At 36.5% G+C, this 24071-nt stretch overlaps 1 protein-coding gene across 19 annotated transcripts in view; it reads right to left on the bottom strand.

Annotated features, from left to right (window-relative positions):
- Positions 1-24071, bottom strand: part of DOCK9 (dedicator of cytokinesis 9) — a 139699-nt gene that overhangs the window by 13908 nt on the left and 101720 nt on the right. For 9 of the 19 annotated variants that reach the window (XM_060769530.2, XM_060769535.2, XM_060769544.2 and 6 more), the window contains 15 exons: positions 20314-20492; positions 19479-19595; positions 19233-19353; positions 18616-18749; positions 15895-16009; positions 15136-15202; positions 14378-14425; positions 11826-11962; positions 8631-8746; positions 6201-6338; positions 5245-5427; positions 4909-5022; positions 3363-3578; positions 2357-2414; positions 1582-1688 (listed from right to left, as the gene is read on the bottom strand). In XM_060769530.2, coding sequence (XP_060625513.2) covers positions 1582-1688; positions 2357-2414; positions 3363-3578; positions 4909-5022; positions 5245-5427; positions 6201-6338; positions 8631-8746; positions 11826-11962; positions 14378-14425; positions 15136-15202; positions 15895-16009; positions 18616-18749; positions 19233-19353; positions 19479-19595; positions 20314-20492 — 1850 coding nt within the window. Of the gene's footprint in view, positions 1-1581; positions 1689-2356; positions 2415-3362; positions 3579-4908; positions 5023-5244; positions 5428-6200; positions 6339-8630; positions 8747-11269; positions 11314-11825; positions 11963-14377; positions 14426-15135; positions 15203-15894; positions 16010-18615; positions 18750-19232; positions 19354-19478; positions 19596-20313; positions 20493-24071 lie in introns of all 19 variants that reach the window. The other 10 variants (XM_060769541.2, XM_060769537.2, XM_060769539.2 and 7 more) reach the window with 2 other exon arrangements.

Here is a 24071-nt window from a genome sequence, read left to right as displayed (position 1 = left end):
GAGAGGCCCTTCTCTCAATCCCACCTCCATCTCAAGCCCAGTTGGCGGAAATGAAACAGCACGCCTTCCTTCTCAGTGGCTGCCCCTCAACTCCAGAACTTCCTGCCCAGGGAAGCCAGAATAGGTCCTTCCCTGGTGTCCTTCTAGCAGCAGGCTAAAACCTTTTCATTCGCCTTTTATAAAGATGGTGTTTAAGATCTAGTCCGGGTGCTATGGTTTTTAAGTTTGAATATGTTTTGGTGGATTTTAACAGATTTTTTAAATGCTATTTGTGTTTAATTCTGTTTTAATGTTTGTATATTTGTATATTTTAAATTGGATACCAATGCTTTTATGTCAAGCTGCTCTGAGTCCCTTTTGGGGAGATAAAGCAGGATATAACGAAATAATAATAATAATAATAATCATCATCATCATCATCATCTGTATTAAACCAGTCAGCAGAAAGAACACATGCTTTGTAAAAAAAATAAATAGTGGAATATGTTCACATATATGGCGTTGTCTGTGTGTGTGTGCGTGTGCATGCACACAAAACAGTACCAAATGTAAATATTCTAACATAGATAATTATGAATTTTGGGATACATATCAAGGCTAATTAACAAAATTAAGGAATTCTGTAAAATTTTCACTAAATTTTAAGTAACAGAAAGAATGGACAGTACAAAACTTATTAGTACGTCACTTATTTAGAAACATGTAACAGAATCACAGTTATTATATGTATCAGTTTAACAGATAACTCACAGGACAAAAGTGCATTTTTTATCAATTTATAACCACACTTGGTCTTGCCCTCTTTATATCCAGGACTTATGTATAACTTTAACAGGGTCCAGAGTTCAGATGATTATTACAAGAAGATAAACCCTTTGAGTCAGAAATACAAATGGAAAAGAATGTGCAAGAAATGTCAGTGAAGTAAAACATTGGGTGTGGCAGAAAAAAGATGAAAAATTCCAACCATTTTATTCCACCTCCTCCCCTCTTCTTCTTGTTTTGAGTTTGGGAGAGAAGGAAACAGCTGCATGCATTTTTGAAATCCTCCTTTGCCATTACATTTTTGAAATCCTCCTTTGCCTTCTTTCACTTTTCTTTAATTCCCCCCTTATAATTTCATCTATTTACCATCATTTTGAAAATGCTAAGACATTTGTTCGGTCGTAAGCTAAGACTCTTCCTTGTTCCTTTTTAAACCTTATACCATTTTAACCTGACCCCTCCATCCCTATGAACCACAAACTGTCCATTTGAATAAACAATGACAAATAATAGGAAGCTTCAATGATAATACAAGAGCCTTCTCTTCCCCACCAATAATGTCACTTTCTATCAAATCAGCTAGTAATTAGATTTTCATCTTGCAATGGACTGAATGACACATAAGGAGTTATATAATGCCTTTGCCTCAAACTTTTCCCTATCCAGTTGGCATCTCCAGCATATCTTTTTTAAAAGACTTCAGCATCTTTTTAAAAGATGTTCTGCAGATACCCAAGACAATGTTTTAAAAATAACAGAAAATAAGCTTGTAATAAAAAAAATTCACAAATGCAATTATAAGCTAAATATACATACTTCATTGAAGTGAACATCCTGCATTCCCACATCTTCCATCATTGACGCCTCCTCATCTATATTTGGAGTAATTACTCTGAAGCTTATACAACCTTGTTTAAACATTCCTATTTACACAAGAGAAAAATGCACAGGTCAGTCTTAGGAAATCTAATAACTAGATGGAGAAAGTCTCTCATGGGGTTAAAAAAGTCTGATAACTATTACGGTAGTACCATATAGGACAAACGTTTGGAAAAATAGCCAACATATCATGGGGTAACAGGCTCTAGTTTGAAACAATTATTTCCGTGCAAGGTCTGTATTGACCTTGCACGTTTGGACATACTTCCTGTTTCGCTGAATCTAAGCTCAGGAGAAAGGTGAAGTACACATTCAATAACTAGTAAATACATTAAGCCACGTTTTCTGTTGTTTGATAGTCTGATCTACAGATGTGGCACATATAGTCTGATCTACAGATGTGGCACATATTTTACATACAAATGTGATTCAAGATATGCACAGGCAACCTGCCTAAATCGCAGAGCCAAAACAACAGTCCTGAACAGCCTTCCTGATTCTGTCACATAGTAATATTTTGCAATGAATAATGCATTACAATCAAATCAGACTAAAGATGATGCTTTTCTTTCCTTATTCTAAAAGGAATTCTTTCCTTATTCTAAATATTTCCACCTCATTTCTGAATATATTTTAATAACTAGTGAAATAAGGGAAGAGCTTATAACTATGATGTCTGCATATAACAAAGGAGTAAGAGTGTGATGTATACCTTTTCGAAGAAGATACTCTGCCACTAAAGCTGTTACATGGACATAACACATAGCTGCCTAAAATATGAACAAATACAACATTACCATAGATATTTTACAGTGACACAGCTACATTCTGCAAATAGTTAAAGTGAAACCTAGAAGATGGAGAAGCACAGCAATTTTCTAATTGCTGCCTCTTCTTCAATACACAATATTCACTCCTCTCATTTGTCCACATCACACTATACAATTCCATTAGCAAACCATGTGATATGGGATACATAATTTAGCTGAGCTCCATGATGTCATACCTTCAGTAAGAACATTGAAATTTCAATTAATTTAGGTAGATTACAAAGCAACATGGGCAAATGGGTCCAAGGACAGTAATGGCAAGAAAGAGGAAGTGGAAGAAGAAAAAAGGTGTGGAGCAGAAAAGCATATAGGAACATATGCAACACAGGAATGAATTTTTCAATACCTATAAGATAGTTCCAGCTTAGAAGATATCTAAGCAGGAAGGACATTCTAAATAAAACAATTCACTACCACATTAAAAACCTCATTACAGCCTCAGAATATAATTAACAAATTGAAAAGTGGCCAAAGGAAACAGGCCATGGCGAAACATAACTTCCTTTTGATAATTTCTACCTGGACTCAGTGAGGTTGTTAATAGCCTAAAGATACGAATCTCATCTAATCTTGAAAGCTAAGCAGGCTCAGCCATGTTTAGTACGTGGATGGGAGGCCACCCACAAATACCAGCTGCTGAAGTCAGAATATTTCAGAGGAAGGAGCTGGCAAAGCACATCTGAGTATTTCTTGCCTAAGAAAACTTCACAAAATTCATGAGGTCATCATAAGCTGACAGACAACTGGAAGGCACACACATACATAGTGACATTAATTATTACCATTTTCTGTCTTGAAATAAATTACTGAATTTTTGAACAGTTTCTAAAACTGTAGCATACACTCATAAAGGGATTTATGAACAGGGGATTTTTTTGCATTGTTTACCTCTGAAAGATCTCCATTTTTAACATGAATTCTTGCCATGCTATCCAACCACGTCTTTCTGAGTTCAGGTGTGCTGGCATAAGACTTTGCTAAACTGTACTGAAGATCTACAAGCATTTCTGGATCATTCTCGTGCTCCTTCATTTGTGCTGTAGCCATTAGAACCGTACGTATGCGTTTGGTCAAATCCTTTACATCAGAAGGGAATGTAGTGTGCTGTAGTGTGGAAAATCGCAATGATCCATAGGATTAGCACACAGGACACAAAAATTAATGAGAAAATAAATTGTACACAACCAGTGGAAATCCTGATGCTCAAATCTTCTTTCAAGAATAAACAAGAAGTGCAAAAGAGGAACTGTGGTTAACTATTATTCTGATTCAAACTACTAGTGCCTGAACAAAAGACCAAAAAAAACCCAACCTTTTTACTCAGTCAGACAGTAGTACATGTTGAAGTGCAAGAAGAGGGCAGCTCTCACAATTGCAGAGGGCAAAGAGATATACAGAAAGGCAAGATCGTTATACCCAAATGGCAAGCGAATAATAATAGTAATAAACTTATTTTGTATACCGCTCTATCTTCCCGAGGGGACTCAGGGCAGTTTCCAGGATTCAATTACCAACACAAAATCATACAGAACAACCATTATAAAACATAGACATAATACTATAAAACAGTCATACATATTTAAAGTTAAAAGCCAGTTCCAGTACAAATTTCCATCGGGCAAAAATTCAGCTACCAATGGCCAGAATTTCCAAGTGGGCCTAGACAACTATGAGAGGGCTGGGCTAGTCCAACAAAGTAAACTAAAACAAGGGGAGTGGGTCAAGTGCAAGCAGGGTCCTGCCTAATGGTCAGGGTGGGACCTGGGGCTATTTATTGCCAAAACCTGTTGAACAGCTATAGAAGGACTGGGCCCTTCTGGGGTTCCCCTAGCACCAAAGTGGTGCTGGTTCCCCTTTTAACCAAGCTCTGAGAATAACCACACTTAGATATCTGTTCTGAAAATGTCAAATCTTATTATCAGAATTTCTTTCCAGAAACGTTTGTATTTCTCATCCTAGATGCTGTTTAGTACATTTTTCTCCTTACTTGTAAGGTAAAGGTTTCCCCTTGACATTAAGTCTAGTCGTGTCTGACTGTTGGGGGTAGTGCTCATCTCCATTTCTAAACTGGAAAACTGGCGTTGTCCGTAAACGCCTCCAAAGTTATGTAGCCGCATGACTGTATGGGGTGCCATTACCTTCCTGCAGAAGCAGTACCTATTGATCTACTCACATTTGAATGTTTTAGAACTGCTAGTTTGGCAGAAGCTGGGGCTAAAAGCGGGAGCTCACTCCGCTCCCTGGATTTGAACCTCTGACTTTTCAGTCAGCAAGTTCAGCAGCTCAGCGGTTTAATCCACTGTGCCACCGAGGGCTTGTATAGAACTATAATTTTGTGATAATTTATCTCGAAAGTGGTGGTTGTTGAGCCTTCTGCACCAACCCCAGGCATCAGATTTCTATCTTCTTTATCAAAGAAAGTGTTATTACAAACCTTAGTAAGCCTGTCGCTGTTGGCACAGTTGTTTATGATGGAAAGAGACTGCTGAAATCTGGTTCCTCCAATTCCAACAACATCTGCAATCAACTGACTCACAGAGATAATAACCTTGTAAAAAACAGAAAACACAAATTCAGGTAAAGATTACATCAAGATCACAATTCAATATACACTAGAATTAAACATGAACTTTGAAATTCTGTGCCATAAAAAGTTTTTTGATAGCTAATATGTTCAGAATGATTTAATTGACAAAAAGAGAAGGCAAGTTAGCAGAAAGGTTTATTTTATCTTCTAAAATCCACAAGTTAAAAATTGAAATGTACTTACCTGAAGGTGTGTTCTTACAAATGATCTCTTTCCTGTGTAATCAAAATTATTTCGCATCAAGAAATAAAGGAGCTGTGAAGCTTCTGTTCGAATTGAACTCAATTTGGAATTGCAGCATTTCAAAATTTCATAGCAGAGTGCAGAACACATGTCAGCTCTTCCTTCATAAAATGTAGAGGGAAACTGTAGAACACACAAAAATATTCACTGTATTCACACTTTCTTTTGAAAGATAGGATAATATGATCACATAAAACAAGTAAAATAAAAATTATTTTTAAAAATTCAAAAGAAATTGATTTTCTGTATCCTTTTTCTATGTCTACTGAGTCTCTCGGATATTTGTGTCATTTGTTATTTGAACACAATCCCTGACATTTATGCAGCTTCGGTACCTGTAACTAAATCTGGATATTGGCTACCTGGGGAGAAAAGATAATACTTTACATCTCTTTACATCTGAGCATAAATCAAAGAACAAGAAGAATCACCACCAAGAAACAGCAGCACACTGCCTAGAAAATACTAATATGATCGAGGGGCTGTATCCATTTTCCCTGTATCCATTTCTCTTATCAGGCTGAAAAATGCGGTATAGAAATGAAGCAAATAAATAAATGACAAAAGGTTGTAAGTCTAGGAAAGTTTACTGTATGTAAAAAGGTGGTCTAGAAAAGTTTACTGTATGTAAAATGTCAGGGGAAACCTTTACCTTTACCTAAAACTATTGTAGGTCACTAATCAAGGCAGTTCTCAGTCATCTCCCAAACCAGCATTTAGATTTGGGGAACATGAGCACAAAAGTGCTCCTGAACTCATGTCCAGCTTATGAGTTTCGCAGAGGTAACTAGTTGGCTTCTGTGTGAACAGAATGCTGGACTAAATAAGGCGGTGGCCTGATCCATATAGCTGGTTCGTTCCCACATTGAAGGAAATAAGAATTTAAAGGGACTCACCTTAAAAATGAATGATCTTAAAGCACTGAAGACATGTTTTAATGCTGTTTCTGACTGATTTTTTTGCAGAAAGCAAAGATACACATCGAATACTTTTTTCATCAGAGGATTATGTCCATGGTCCGCCAGTAGCTGATTCTTAAAATTGAGATAAATATATACATATGGATTATCACTGCAGAATAAACTGCGCTCAGATTCAGATGGATCATTGCTATACTATAGACATGCTCATAAAATGTTTTGACAGAAGCTATCTGTAAATAAAACAACCTAGCCCATCGCAATACTGCCACATGGAGATACCTTCCTAATAAATAATAGTTAATGAAGTAAATTATTAAGGTTTATATCCTCTATACAGGTTTATATTTATTTAAGAACAAATATCTGAGATAAGTATAATTGTTATGGGAATTGTATTATGTTGGCCTGGAACTAAGTTGTCCCTAAATCTCAAAGACTGTCCAATTGCTGCTGCTACTGCTGCTGCTGCTAATAATAATAATAATAATAATAATAATTTATCCACCTCTCCTTTTGGCTCAAGGTGGGGTACATGATAAAACTGAACACTATTAAAATACATATAATAATATAGTCAGGCATATTTATTATTTTTTGTGCCGCAGCAACATCCAGATTTGGCTTACTAGGACAGAAGCTCTGTTCAAAACACCCAGGGAATTATGTCTAAACCAATACAACTCAATAGTTTAAAAGCAGGTGGACAACACGGGAAGTATCATTGTCATTGCTGATATTATATTTACACCATGACCTCTTCCCTCTAACAGGCCTCACAGTGGCTTACAAATTAAAATAAATACAATATTGTTAAACTGTCTTGAATTATTTGATTAAACGTTGCAGCTGTTTTAAAAGTTGATTTAGTTCCATTTAAGGTTGATTTTTGTATGTTTTAACAATATTGTTAAGTGTTGTACAGTATTGTTCAACTGCAGCTTCAGGAAGAATGTAATTCACCAAGAACAGGTTGAAACCCAATTACTGTTACCAGGTGTTACTATCAGACCTAAGAATTTACCAGATTACTTAAGTTATTGATTTGGTAGGTTTTTCTACAAATTTCACCTTACTCATTAGATTATTCAATTAACAGTGTAGTTAAGATACACTTCAATGAATTAAGTTGTCAGAATTCATTATGCTGGAAGTCTGTTTTCATACTGAATTAAGCAGGAAGATCTGTTGGAGTAGACGTGTTAGAGTGGGAGAAAACGTATCACATAGCTTTTAGTCAAGGTAGAAAGAGAAAAGGAACATTCTGGTGCCCTGAATGGATCCGCAAAATATACTGGGCTGGGCAATTGAGGCCCAGACGCCACCCTCTACCTGCCATTTTCTCCTCCAAGCTCAGCTCCCCCCTCTCTCAGGAGCCTCTGCACGCTGTGCACCCACTCAGAGGTTCAATCTGATTGACTGAGAGGGGGCAAATCTGACGGGAGATCTCAGGGTCCGCCTACCAGGTATTTATGCAGGTCAAGCTGCTCTCACCAGCTCAGTTGCCTTCCAATTCAACCCACCCACCTTTGGTTCTTTATCATGTATCTGTCCAGTATCTTACTTGTGTCGTACTATTAGTCACAACTTAGGGGCAGCTGGCGTGCACCCTGGATCTGGTTTCGCACTTGTACGCTCCCATTATTGTCTGGGAAAGGTTTTTCCAAGCTTGTGCCAGGGGTGGCTACGCAAGGAGCCCAGAGCAGTGTTGGACAGGGGCTTGCACAAGGCCCCCTCTTGTTGGTCACCATTTCTGGTCAGGTCGAGGCAATTGGAATAGGTTGCATTAGCCTCATCCTTTATAGTTTCATCAGCTCAGCAGGCAGGTTGCCTGACACTGGGATCCAGGACCCACGTGTGGCTGCCAACCCCATTTCAACTGTAACCGATAAAATCATGTTGTGGCCTTTGATACCCCTAACTAAGTCTGGCTTGTTTTATTTGGGCTGAGAGGCATATCGCCTTGCAGATGCAATTTGCAGGCAGCACTTCTCTTCTCTGCTGGTACTGAGAAAACAGAAAGAATGTAGTTGTGCAGAAAAGTGTATTACATATCTCTGAGGCTCTCAAACTATTTCTACTTAAGGCTGTAATAATTCATTTACTGTTGTCCTTGCAGTGAATCAATACCCTCTAACTTAAATAAATCACTCTTTATTAATCTCTAAAAACTAAGCATTTGAAGAATGAGAGACATATATATATTTGGGTGGATATAAAGAAAAGATAGATGTAGAAGTATAACGAACTAAAACAAGGTCATAGAATACTCCAATTCTTTAGGACAACCTTTCTCAACCTGACATTACTAGACATGTTGGATTTCCAAGCAACAATTGTATTTTTGTTATATGTATAAGAATAAACCTGATATGAACATTTAGCTACACGTATTTAAAAACATACCTTAAATGCCATTGTAAATAAAGATAAGGTGTCCAGAATTGTAAGGCAAACTTCGGTGGCAATATTGGCTTCAAGTAAAGACTGGTGAAGAACATCTGCTTCGGAATGGCCATAACCTATGGAAATGTCAAGCAACATTTACTCTGAATGTTGTACATGGTTTCACAAAATTACATCCTGATATCACTAAAAGTGCTAACCCAAGTACAATTTTTCAGAAGCGCTATAACTGAAGACAGACCTTTAAAAAAACTATTACAATAGATCATATGTATACTATTTGCATTTAAGTTCAATTACATGATGACTACTCATTTTCCAAAAGGTCGAAAGTACCTAAAGGAAATAATACATACCATGTATGGTACAATATTCTATTTGCACCCAAACTGTGGTTTAGACACGCATGAAATTAGCTTACCTTTCTAATGAATATTATTGCACACACTCAGTTGACTGAGGGTAGCATTTCCAAACTCTGAATAGATGATGTGAATTAAAAATGCTCTCATACTTCATTCTTAAAAGGTCTATATTTTGTTAAGAGTGTAAAATGAAGGATTACCCACCTTCAGAGGTAACTAGCCTCTGTGCTTCCAATTGAATGAAAGGTATTAATCCAGAGCAGAGACTCAAACAAAAGGACAGCAGATAACTTCTTCTGAGTTGCTCCAATGGCCACATGTGACCTCTACCCAGTTTTGTCTGCCATCCACCCACAACAGCAACCAAAAACACAAGAAATGCTTCTTTTGGAAGGTTCTAGAAATATTGACTCTCATCTAAAACAAACTACATGCCTGCTTCAGTGCCTTATTTCAAACTTGGCAAAAATGACATTCCAAAGGTGGAAAAAATGTGGGATAAGGAGGGAAATTGGTCTCTGGACCCCCAGATCTTGACTAGCCCTGCTTTAAGGGAAGAGAAATCACCACATCTCTGCATGCAGAGTCTGTGAATGCTCCAGTCACAGAAGGAAAGACGGAAGGTCACAGAAGTGAATAAGGCAGTGATGGAGCAGATGGCTTTCCTTGGAGGGTTATATTTGCCTTTGAGGATGAGAGTGCAAGGATAATTTTTTAAAATAGCTTTTGTTCTAATGCCGTTATCCAAATTTGTATTGCTAGAAATATGAGCAAGAGAGTATGGATATTAGTTTTTACATATGTAGAGTATGTTTCTTAAAGGTACTAAATCCCTCCAAAATGAAAAATGAATTATAGGTGGCAGCACATTGTTGACTAGTAAAGGTATAAGATTCCCCTTGACATTAAGTCTAGTTGAGTACACCTCTGGGGGGTGGTGCTCATCTCCTTTTCTAAGCCAAAGAACTGGTGTTGTCCGCAGATGCCTCCAAGTTAATGTGGAATGATTGCATGGAGCACCGTTACCTTCCTGTCGGAGTGGTACCTATTGATCTACTAACATTTGTATGAAAAAGAGTGCAGAAATGGCAAAGGAATATTGATTATGAAAAATGGCTCCATGCCTATCAGACAAAAGAAAACTGTTGCCACATCTGTTTTTGAAATGGCAGATGGTTTATATAGGAATGAAGGGGTACTTTTATTATTCATTTAAGGCATCATTGAGCCAAAAGAGCTCTTTTGGTGTGTAATATCTGAAACAGAAAAATCTGAACTGACACAAGGGATGCTAAAACTAAGTTTTCTCTGTTAGCGTGCTCAAGCACATCCTCCTGGGGATGACCCTGAGGAAGTAACCCATTCTCCAATTTTATCCCTTAAGCCAAATTTTCCTTCTTCCATAGGAATTAATGGACTCTTTCATTTCTATAAGGTAAAGGTTTTCCCCTGACATTAAGTTCAGTCGTGTCTGACTCTGGGGGTTGGTGCTTATCTCCATTTCTAAGCTGAAGAGCTGCCGTTGTCCGTAGTCACCTCCAAGGTTATGTGGCTGGCATGACTGCATGGAGTGCCGTTACCTTCCCGCTGGAATGGTACCTATTGATCTACTCACATTTGCATGTTGTCGAACTACTGCTAGGTTGGCAGAAGCTGAACTAACAGCGGGAGCTCACCCCGCTCCCCGGATTCGAACCACCAACCTTTTGGGTTGTTGTAGGTTTTTTCGGGCTATATGGCCATGTTCTAGAGGCATTTCTCCTGACGTTAGGAGAAATGCCTCTAGAACATGGCCATATAGCCCGAAAAAACCTACAACAACCCAGTGATTCCAGCCATGAAAGCCTTCGACAATACACCAACCTTTTGGTCAGCAAGTTCAGTAGCTCAGCGGTTTAACCTACTGTGTCACTGGTTTCTATGGAAGCAGATAAAGAAAGCTTTGGAGTTGAAATGAAAAGTGTGCCATCTGAAACCCCTTCCACACCCCAGTAAAGTACCATTTGGCAATAACTAAGCTAAATACAATTATGCTACACTGACATTATTCTAAGCTATGCTTTGCCATATGGTGGGGCAGATTTGTAATAATATCATCAACATTAGTTATGACTCCCATATTTCAGCAGTTTGTGACATGCGCTACTTCATAAACTTGACAGTTTGTCAGGAAATATTAATGATGCAATGTCAATATTTCTGGAATTGGTGTTAAATTACTAGATTTATTTGAAACAATTGCAACAGAAGCTGACTTCAACCTCATTGTCTTACCATTGTCTACAGAAATTCCAAGTAAACTTGATATTTTTCTCACACTGAAAACACAGAAAAAGTCACTTTATTATTGTGTGTTTCTTCACATCCAAACTAAATCATGGACTTTACATTTTTTTTCCATTCTACTTTTATATGGCTCTAAAAGTTTTCTCTTTGACTTTATGCCAAAATATGGTCACATGATCAACCAGGCAAATTTCAACATTTTAAAAGGGTTCTGGAAAAAAAATACTTTCATGAATTTTTCCCCCAATGACAGTTGAGAACAAATACCAACGAATCAGGATGAGAATTACAGAACGTAAAAGTCCAACTTTGAAATCTGCCAGATACTACCATAGAGTAATTTCATTATAAGGTATTACAATGCTGTAGTTGATCATGGTCCACATTGTGTCATCTCTTCTTACTGGAGTTTGGAAGTGTGCACACAATGTTGCTTGACCTAGAAAAATAAAGTCCATGACATGCTCTGGTGTGGGTTTCGGCCTGCCTCTGGTGTTGTGGTACGAGATGAGATTTCAGCTGTTATGGATGTCATGGAACTTACTGTGGCTAAATGTGAGAGAGTTATCCAGGCTGCTCAGCTGCTGTAATCTGGCATGCATCATCCCTGTTCTGTTACGGGAAACAGGCAATGTCTGAGATTTTCGATCATGAACTATGGGTCCCAACCCCTCTTGGTTCCTGCAAGATGAGTGAAATGGGACAGAAGCAAAAGTTAGACATGTTGCACTGCAGCAAGAGAGGAGGGGGGTTAGTAAAGCAGCGGAAGCAAAACACTGTTCCAGACAGTGAAAACAGAATGCAGCCTATTGCCTGCTTTAGTTAACAATGCTGGTGAAGTTACTCACCCAGTTGACTAAGGAAATTATCTATGGTCCACAACAGATAATAGATGTGGCCTGTATGATTTACTTGCCAGATGGATTTCTACATACAGCTGGAAGCACTGAATTCAGCCAACCATAGCAAAAGTCTAAAGGACCTCACTAACAAGGCCAACTACTTTACAATGGTCCTTGGGTTGTTTTGTGTTACGTAGAACACAATAGGCAACATTCCACAAGCATCACAGCAAGTTAAAGTCTAACCTCAAAAGCTTGGAAGCAGTAGCACACAGTTGCTCTAGAAATATTTAATTCAGAGCAATAGATGCACTACAGATATAAACATTATAACTCAGCTGGAACTAAGAAGAGCTTGTGTGTTACATGTTCTTGTGATATGTTAAAGAAGGGTCAGGGGATCTTTAGTAAGTAGACATGCAGTTAAGAACAGAATTACGCGAGATACCATCTTACCAAGACAGGAAGGGAGTAGAGCCATATACTTTGTTAAACTTGCCAGCAATCAAGTGAAGGAAATAGAAAAGTGATTTGTGTTAGCAATCAGTACAGACTAACCTCCCAATGTGTACCACCACCAGAGCTGACAAGAAATGAAAACCAATACCAGAATTACACACATCCCTGTTTCCTCAACAAAAGGGTGTGTAAAGATTGCATGCACTTTCTTGCTAACACATTCCTTGGGTGCATCTCAATGTGGAAAGTTAATATTTTTGTGAATGTCTCCAACAATCCAATAAACATTAGAGTGCAAATGTTTTCATTTCAGTATTTTCACATGCGACACAATCAGTGAAATAACAAGAGTTTAATAAATGTTCTTCCTCTTACAAATATTTCTACGTCTGTAACCATATCAAATATAAAACATGAGAATTATAGTTCAATGCAAATAAATCATAATACTTTTAAAAATAAGTCTGATTACAAACATGCAGTAGTAAATACTCAAAATCACTTTGTCAGCCACCCTGAGAAATATTACCGCAAGCATTATCGTCATGTTAAAAGTTAAGCTCTAATCATCATAAACATCAGTTTTAAAATGTACTTCAGATTGCAGTTGAGGATTCAAACAATGGAATCCTCAACTGCACCATGCCAAGGAAAATGCTAGGCTAGAATGGTTTTAATGGTTGACACCCAACATTGCACTGATGTACAGTGCCAGCATAATGGGACTTTCTTTCTATTCCCACCCCATTCTATATTACAGGACTAATAGACAACTATGGTAACTCCAAATATTTTCCCAAGCATTTATACACAAGGGGCTGCAGTGGGGAGTTCATTCCTCTTCCTAATCCTGGTGACAAAAGTAATTCTGCCACCAATTGTCTTCCCAATAAATTTAGGCCATAGTTCACAATTTTTTTATTTTTTTTGTTTTTGGACAGAGAAGTCCACATCTGCATTCTGATTCATAGTTTGAACAAATTAAGACCAAAAGCAAGTGCTATAAGTTAAATGCTGAAAGAAAACCAATATTTCTATGGCTATTTTCTATTTAGACCACTTCAAAATACTGAAATAAAAAGCAATATAAGTGTTTCAGTCATTTAAGCTGGGTTCTGAATATGCACACAAGTTGGTTCATAAGACAGAATGTTGTTGTTCATTCCTTTCCCTCCAAAAATGTTGCCGTTGTAAGCAATGCAAACAAAATTAACAAAAAGCTGAGTAGGATTGCTTCCAATAAACTATTTGGGAAGAGGTGGTGAAGGCCAACATATGAAGCATTTTCTTCTGTGGGTGTATCTGGAATCAATCCTGAATTTGGTTATTCCTTTTATCTGATATAATATGATGGCTAATCAATAATATTTATATGTGTAAGCTTGTTTTGACACCCTGGGTGAATGACCACTACAAGTTGGTCTTGAAATAAATGAACTGGGAGAAATGGGAAAAGCACATCCACAGTATGAGCAATCTTTGTTCAATGTAAACAGAGTTCTCAGTGTAATAGGAAGCATTTATAAGTTATCATCATTATGGTGGCCTTTCACAGCTTGACACCACAATCTCTATAATTTATAACAATCATCACACCACTTTAAGGAGAAATAGTGAAACAACTTGGGGTAAACTCCCAAAATCAGAACAGCAACAACCACAAATAACGTATGTCAAAGACTACTAAATCTATTTACTCACTTACCTTTAAGTAGGCATACTCATGTTATTAAATCTAGGTTATTAGCCGACAAAAATATACAATAAAATCAGACAGTTAGGTTTTACACAGTACCTGGCTATGTATCGTTTTCCCATGTATTGAAACTGATGCAAGCACACTCTGCAAAGAAGCGAGTAAGTAAGTAGTTACTGTAGTTTGGAAGACTTCATTACTATAACCATGCAATTTGCAATGTTGCCCCAAATCAAAGTGCAATATAATCAAATAAATAACTTGACTAACTGGACTTTTACATTCCCTACCTACATATCTCTACACTGCAGTTCCATTTTGCAGGTTCTACTCTTTACCAGAAAGGATATGTCTGCTAATCTCTACTCCTATGCAAAGTGAAGGCAGAATGTGACAAGTCCTACAGTTGCTTGGACAACCTCTTCATTTGTTATTAGAAGAGTTATACAGTATTTTTAATCCTCACAAGGCGGCTAAGACAGTATAACCTAGCTTACCTGATGTAGTGAGTGGGTCAGGACTCTGGGAAGTCAAGGTTTGAATTCCTGCTCAGCTATGGAAGCCCACCAGGTGACTCTGAACAAGTCATACTCAGCCACAGAGAAAGACAGCATCAATCTCTGAAGAAATCTCGATAGGAAGACCCTGTAATAAGTTTGCCTTAGGGCTGGCATAAGCCACAAATGGCTCAAAGGCACACTAACGGGAATGCAGATAGCAGGCTTCTCCATCACTAGGACTGTAGGTTTCTAAACTGAAAATGTTATGAAATTCATGCAAGCTTTATAATCTATGATTTCTGTTTCACTTGAAATGGGACAATTGTGCAAGGTCTTAAAATAGCTAAATGAACTTACTCTGCAATTGTAAAAAAATCCATCAGTTCTGACGTTGAGGCCTTATTCCAATATGTGAACAAAGCATCTGCAAAGTACAGGATAAAAAAGTCTTCAATAAAATCCCAAAATCTCTCATGAAATTATAGGTTTAACAACAGGCAGCCACTGAAATAAATATTTATGGCATAGTCTAGTGCCAATTGCTCTCCTAGGTAACAGGAGATAGCAACAGACATGAGAAAGCCCCCCACAGGATGGTAACACATCCGGGTGTCCCTGGGCAATGTCTATGCAAACTGCCAATTCTCTCACACCAGAAGTGACTTGCAGTTTTTCAAGTCATTCTGACACAATTTTTAAAAAGCAGATAGCGTAAATCAAATTTAACTGATATTCTGAGAAATTTTATATTTCATTTACTAATAAGCTGGGACAAAACTTCATTCAGGATTATTTGCAGAATTAGACACATTCCAATTTATAACGTAATTGACTATTTAGAGATCCGTGCTTCACAAAAGAAAAAAAACAAACAAATTTGTTTAACATACATAATTATAAAGTTGACATTACCTGTTACATTGGCACAAAATTTTAATTAATTTTTTATGAAGAGTACATGAATCACAACAGCTTTAATTATTCAAAGTTTCAGACTACTATAAAAATAAGTAACAAATCTAACAAGTTATACTGTTAGATTATATGCAGTATTATATTCATCACAGAAACAGGGATCTGTAATGTCCAGGACAAATCTAATAACAACTCTCTTACCCTCCGACATGCTTTTTAAGATATAAAGAAAACACATTAATAGACTCCTGATTTCATTTTGATCAAGCTTGTCACACCGGACTACAGAGCTTCCTGAAGCGCCAGCTTGTTGGTTCTGAAAAAAAAGGCAAGAATACGCTTGGCTAAGAGGGACATGTTAACCCATATAACACAAATGCTAGTATCTCAACATGAAGACACCAACACACTTTGACACTCAAAACTTAAATCACATCAAATGCCCCCTTTATTGCATACATTCCACTGTTTTATTTTATCCTTTTGCAAATAAAAATATTACAAGGTAAGGTTGAGGTGCACATCCTTTCAGGGTCACTTTACCCATTAGGGTGCAATCCTCCTATACACACTAATCTGGAAAATACTGCATTTTTCAATTTTTCTGATTATTTCCATTTTCTCCCATGGTTTCGAATTATCCACACATTACACTAATTTAGAACAGTGAGTAGACCATGCATTCAATCCATGGACCACACCATACATTCCACCCTCCAAATCTCAGAGGGAACATGGGAAAATTGAAAGGGATGGGGTTAGGCAAGATTTGGTATGTTGGCCATAGGTCCCCACATTTATGATCTGGAGCAGGAAAGGGGTAGATGTAATGCTCTCTAAATTCATTTGGCAATATGACTTTGGGTAATGGCAACCAGAGTCAACAACATCTGACAAGCCATATATTCTCCATGCATCCCTAAAGAGGCATTTTTAATCCAGCATTTTGTTGATACTGTTATTTATGGGAAGTCCACAAGCAGAATACAACAGTCATGATTGTGATTTATATGCTTAAGAAACAATCCATGTAGAATTATAAGTTTCAAGTTACATTCTACAACAGCAAAAGTAAGACTCTGGGAGGGGAAACACACACACAAACAGTTCAAGCCATTACAGCAGTGGTTCCCAACCCTTGGTTTCCAGATGATTTGGATTTCACCCCCCCAAATTCCTAAGAGCTGGTCAGATATCTGGGATTTCTGAGAGTTGAAGTCCAAAACAATGGGAGGACCAAAGACTGGGAACCACTGCAGTCCAGAATTACAGATGTCTATGAGTACAGAATAAAGTATAACAATGCAAATCAAAACAATAAGAAGAGGCAACACAAAAAGATTCTTCACCACAACTGCCAAGTAAAGGAAACTCAATGAGTTTAAACATGGCTATCAGAATATTGGTTGTGCACACATGATATGCCTTACAAAGTAATCTTATCTCAAAACTGGATAACGCTTGCACACAAAAACCCTAACAAATTTGAAAACAAAGCTTACGTTCAAATTTTGTAAATGTTGAAGTAACATTTAAAAACCTTTTTACAAAACTTTCCTTAAATGAATAGTGCACCTCTTCATACTTTCCTTTTACTTATGACAAAGATAATATTTGCAGCAAAATGTTCCAACCCAGTTAAGATCAACTCAAGAAACTCAATTTCTGTGTTGTAAATAAATACCTGTTTCATATTTGGTGCAACAAGAAGCCTTAAAAACTATCATCCCAAACTTATTAGAAATCCTCACCTGAAATTCATTAGCATCTAAGGATAAAATACTTCAGGTCATCAGAAGTGCTAAAGCACTACATTAAATACATTAAATAGAAGAAAAAATCAACACAATGATCAAGCATGCAATCAAAATGAGACCAGTATTTTTGAAAAAATAGAAAAAGTTTGAAATCTCAGTATTAAGTGTCCACACTGCAAATCAATCCATTACCAGGAAGGGGAAAAGTTAAATGATAGTTTTGCCATTTAGCAGACCACTAATAAATGTTATGTTTCTTTACCTTTCAAGCATGCCATGTCAAAAAAACCCCTAAGCTATTATCTGGTACAAGCTGCTTCAATGATTTAACAAAACTATCAGTAAGCACTGCACTCAGAAACTTAACCAAACAAGACACAAAGAACAGATACTTCTTGAAATGGAGGAAATGCAACAGCATGGACATCTCTCTCTGGAAGAGATGGAATTGTCAGGAGTGAGAAGTCCACCGTAACACGCTTTTTCTTTGATGACTGGTAGTGCTCTTCTTCTCCATCATTAGTACACAGAGCATAAGCAGAATGCCTTCTGAGGAGTTTCTCCCTCTGCCCACAAGGCAGCATGTTAGAGTCAAGGAGAAAACATTAAACCATGCATGTTGTAACTGGCAGAAGGTCCAATCTCAAAATCCTAAAAATACACCACACTAAAGACTGAAGTAACTGAATACCAAAGAAAGTTTTTTAAAAAACTTAATAGATCTATGTTATGGAGTAAAACCATAGACAGAATTTTGTTATTAGGTTTATGCTACCATATTAGGCTATTAACAGATTACAGTGTCCATAAAACAATAGAAGACATACTATTACCTTCTAAAGATCATTTTATTGTACAGAAGGTGTTCATGTAGTTTGAATTCACTAATGTGTCCCAAGTAAATTAATATACACAAATGAATACACACACAAAAGTGATTTTATATTATAGACTGAAAGAATGGCATTTTCACTACCAAACTAAGTATTTGTTTCAAGTTAGTGGCCTCCTATAACATCAAAGGGTATTTTATTTAGTCTGGTAAAAGAGAAAGACAGTAGAAGAAACAGACTGATCGTGCTTTCATTTGGTATAACACAATTATCTATAACAATAGGAATATACAGGCTGTTCCCATTACTGGCACGAAATTATGTGTCCATACCTTGTCAAGAGAATTGCTTTTTTCACTGTGTCTTTCTGGAAGACTGTTTCCAGAGTCTGTACTTATGAGAGAGCCTCTTGAATCTGCATTTCTCACACAATTAATGTTAGGAGTAGAAGATGTATATGGAGATGCTGGCAAGAAAAGGAATGCATTATAAACAATAAATATTCTAGAAAATACATGGCAGTGTAATCCTACAATTTATATATATATTACTGTGTCACAAATTTCTGCAATCAACCCACATAACCTTTATTAATGAGAGCCCCAGAAGCATCACCCAATCAGCTCTCAAAAACCTAGCTTGTGTATGAATGTCAACAAGATGTGCCCCAGGACAAAACTGGATGATAGGCTTATCATGGAAACAATTATGCTGTATGGACTATTATCTTTAAATTCAATGATTGGTTTTTATAGCCAACTCTTTCCCCAAGAAACCTACAATGGAATATTACGTCTCCACAGTCTAATTTCAGGCAGTATCTAGTATCCACTAACCATACTGGCACCAGTGTCCCTAGGACTTCTAACCAATAAAATTAATATTCAGAAGAAGGATATGTTTCACTAAAAAGTAAAAGCAATGTAGAAATATATTTTAAAATATTTACCAATGCCTGATATAGCACCAAACAAGTCTTTGTGGAGGTTATTATCCAGTGTATTCACAGATTTCTGTGGAGTCATCAACGGATTTGCAGCTGGTAAAGAAAGTGATTCTTCTTTTGTACTCTGTTATAATACACAAAAAGTGCATTATGCCATCTGATGTGTTTAAGCCTCCTGTTCAAGGGGGATAGTTATATTTTTAATAATTCTGAAACATAAGGATTTCACCAATGAAAGTATATACTTACTGTGCTAGAAGCATTAATAGGGAAAGGTGAAATATCCTTGACATCAATTCGATGGACATTTTCTATCAGAAGGCCAAATGTTGGCAGATACAACGTAGCTATTCTTGCTTGATGAATCTGTATGAAAACATTTTAACAGGCATATGGAAAAACACACAATGACAGTAAAGTTCAAAAAATCCCTCAAGTGAAACTTCCACAGCAGCTTCTCCTTTTTGATACATTAATCACAATGTTATGTTTAAAATTTCCTTTGCAAATTTTAATGCTTAAATTAAGAGTTTTACTGCTGAAGTTTACAGCTGCTTAAAAATGAGCTTCACAACTTCACAGCACCTAACATCTTGTTTTGGGCACTGTTTTTCTAGACGGTGGACTGAATGAGGGCAGAAAGACAGTGGGTTGTTATAGGTTTTTTCGGGCTATATGGCCATGTTCTAGAGGCATTTTCTCCTAATTTAGGAGAAAATGCCTCTAGAACATGGCCATATAGCCTGAAAAAACCTACAACAACCCAGTGATTCCAGCCATGAAAGCCTTCAACAATACAATGGACTATACACTTCAAAACCTAAAAAGGGGAGGATGGGTGGAAAATACAAAACATACCCAAGCCTAATCTCAGGAGTTCCTTGCAAATAAAAATGGTGCTATACATTTGAACATTCCTATTCACTGTAATATTGGAAAGCACTGCCATCCAGATTTCCTCTTGCTAGCATGTGTGGATCTCAAGAATTAGCCTGACCTTATTTGGGATCACTGCATCTATTTTATTATTTTTTAAAAAAATCATATCTCACTATTTTTTTTAAAAAACTGGACATCTTCTTACTTTGGAAGCATATCTATCATCAAATGAATGCTTTATCATCAAGTTCTTCAAAACACTAATTGCAATTTGGCGGATGTCTCTGAACTCTTGTAGTGCACTTCCAACTTCCCTGAGGAGCAGTCCTACCAAGAAGTGATGTTTGCAGAATTCATCTGATAAACAATAGTCAAGTTGAAGGTCTGAAAGCAAACACAGACATTGAGAATACAATGTAATTCTGAAACTGCAATTTTTTAAGCAACACAGTACCTACAGTTATCACAATTTCAAAAATCCAATACTATATCTATACATACATCTAATTAGTAAAAAGCAGAATGAAGACCAAAAGTAATCTCTAGCTTAAAATATTAAAATGTAACTTTTTGAATATATGTGGATTCATGTTGTGAATTACAATTATGAGCTCTTGAGAAACAACTCAATGAGTGGAGTCTACTGAAGACATAGCCATCTCTTTCCAGTCTTTATAGATTACAAAGAAATCTTTACCTATTTTGAAAAACAGCCACACTTTCGCACAAGAGTGACTTTCACACAAGAGTGTCTGCTAAAATCAAGCAAGTACAGATGATAAGGAAAACATTAGGTATTTGTGACAAATTAGGAAATAATTGAACACCTAGATATTCAGTGGCATATTTAGATCAAAATGTGTAACAATCCAAGAACTACAGACATGGCTAGTTTGTTACTAACTCCCAGTTATTTATAGAGCGAATTTATTGTATCTCATTCAATGATTTAGGGAATACTGTTAGAATTCTGTACCTTCAAAAGAACTTAAAATGAACTTAAGATGTTCCAACAAGCATTTGAGAATGACTAGTCCCTACTTATAAATGCCCAGTCCCTAGCTCGCCAAATAGTACTCTGTTCTCTGCACTTCTACCAATCCCCCAGCCCTATACTACGGTGTTTTGCACTATCCCAGGCTTGGTCCTCTTTATACCCTAATCATGCCCATCTTAGTATTCTAGTTATTGGTTTTGTTGTGTATTGTTTCAGTGAGTTTTAATGCTGCTGTTTTATTATGTTTTATTTAACAGTGCTTTATTTGATTGTTATGCTTTGCTTATGTTTTATTTAACGGTGCTTTATTTGATTGTTATGCTTTGCTATGTTTTATTTTAATCGTGTTTTTTGTTTTTAATTGGTTGTTTTGTTTTGATTTTCTGTGGACATTTTGTTCCATGTGTAAGCCACCCCGGGCAGGGTATAAAATAAAGGTGCTATTATTATTATTATTATTATTATTATTATTATTATTATTATTACAACAACACTCTCAACTAGAAAAGTAAATTTGCAATGGCCTTCCATATACTTTAGGCTTAGCCATTAAGATTTTCAGCAGATGATTTTAATTTATTTATTTATTTAAAAGTTTTGTTTCCTTATGGCCATAGAACTTTAAATCTGTGGGTCTAGTTTTACATTGTACCAATTATAGTACAGTATATGGCTCCATAATAATATCATCTGTATATGTATAGTATATGTCTAATATGTGGAAGCAAGGTGTAACTTACTCTATATATTCATGTATAAAACTAAACAATTTAGTCAAAAGAAATAAACTAAAAAAACCTGGGTTGATTTATCTACAGGTCAATGTGGATAAGATCAAAACATTGATATTGGGTGAGATTGTAGGAGGTAGTGAATGGCATGGGTCACTTTAACTGCTGACCTTATTATTAGCTTATTATTAGCTCTTTCAAAAGAGCTCTTTCTGTGTTTTTAAAATTGCCTTCTTCCAACCTAGAACTTTTTCCCTTATGGACTACCCGGTTATAAGAGCTGAAAATGGCAAGAGTCCAGCATGTCTGGTAACTGTCAGTCTCAGAAAGCTGCCTTAAAGCAATGGGATTTATCTTGCAACTTCTTCAGTTCAGATTGTTATTTTTCCTCTCTTTGTTTTCTACTCCCACCAGCATGTACTTTCATTCACTTTTCAAATGCCTTGTTTGTTAAAAGTCAATATGACTGGTTTTATATAGAATGCACCGATCCACTGCAAATGTAGGAAATAAGAGGACAATTGCAAGAATTAGAAACTGACTCGAATCAGGATAAGTGTTAATCAAGAATGGCATCTGGGCATATACAGAACATTTTCTGCACAGCTAAATTATTTTCTGTTTCCCAATCAAGAACTGTGGAATACAAAGTGGCAGAATACTGGTTTTACAGACAGGATCCAAATTCAATCTATATCCAATGATGATGCATATCACAGCCTCATTATTCTCTTTACCCATCTTGCTTAATACGTATTTAAATATATCAACCTTGGAAGCAAATGAAATATTACGTGTAACAGACTAGCTAAAGTGTTCAAATGAAGGCTTAGAGATCCAAGAAGTTCTTTGTTGGATCATCTGGAAAATAGGATTATTAAAGCAAATGAGCAATCCTATCCTACTAACTAGGCTTAAGTACCAATAAATATCAATTAAAATTTCTTCAGAGTCAGACTTATTGCTGACTGCATGTCATACAAAATATATTAAAAGAGGTAATGGGACAGGTATTTTGATAGCCTCATCTTTTTGCTCCAGCCTTCAACCATATCAAACCCTGCAAAGCATATAACCAGACACACTAAAAGACATAGGTAAAAAGTAGAATGGAAACATTTGGAAAAGAGAGATAAAAAAATAAATACAGATAGAAATGGGGGATTAGTTGTGGTAAACTTTGTACTATATAGAGAACTATAGTTCATTCAAAGTAATACCAATTATTATGTGTTATACAAGACTATACAATAGAAACTAGTCCAAGAATGGAAATTAAGAGTTCACCCCAACACACAGAAAAATGTCATAACCTTGCTTCTTTATATGCCCATGATCTGTCTTGCAAACCTAGCAGACCTAATATTATAAAAGGAACCAAATTACCATAATATCATACAAGATTATACATTGTACAATAGTATACAGTGAAACCATTCCAGAATATCATCAATAGAAGATACATTACTGAAGTGAATGACAATGGGATGATGTCTTCCAGAAACACTCCAAAGAACTTCCTTCCATACAGACTCATGAGGGGTAACACCTGCCTTCAGACCTAAAAGACTTGTCTCCCTGAAAGAGTCCTGAGTGCTTGCTAAGCAAACAAATCACCCTACCTTTACTCCATTTTTCCTTTTCTTCCATTTTCTTTTTTCTTATTAACCAACTCTAGCAATTGTGCTCTACTCTAGAAAGTTCTATCTCACCACGTCCTGCTCTCTTCCAGAAGAAATCTGAATGTGACAGACAGATGCCCTTGCCCTAACAAATTCTAATGACTTAATTCACTAATGTATATTTTTCAAATCTTCAGCATTACTTGGGAGGTCCAGTGCATTGTTAAATAAAAGAGTCATTCAATGAGTTAGTTTGGAGCCCTGGAAAAACACTGTAGCTGAATTTACAATGCATACATGTGTTTACTGCAAAACAGAACAGCAGTAATGAATATCATTAAAAGTAATGATATATGACTAAATCTCTCCTTATGTTCAAGAATCTCTTAAATTATTGTTGCAAATATCTACTAAGAATTCCAGATAGAGCAGGAAGCTAGCAAAGATGAAACTTCTGCACAACTGTTTGTTCACTGTGGCCCATGGTTCTTCCAAAATTTATAGAGCCTAATGCCCAAAGCTTACTACATTTGGCCTTCCATATCCATGGATTCTGCACCCACAGATTCAACCATCCAAGACTTGAAAATAATGTTTTAAAATTTAAAAAGCA

Source organism: Anolis sagrei, chromosome 3 (genome assembly GCF_037176765.1).
Source record: "Anolis sagrei isolate rAnoSag1 chromosome 3, rAnoSag1.mat, whole genome shotgun sequence".
NCBI lineage: Eukaryota > Metazoa > Chordata > Lepidosauria > Squamata > Dactyloidae > Anolis > Anolis sagrei.
This window is presented reverse-complemented; position numbering and strand designations above follow the sequence as displayed.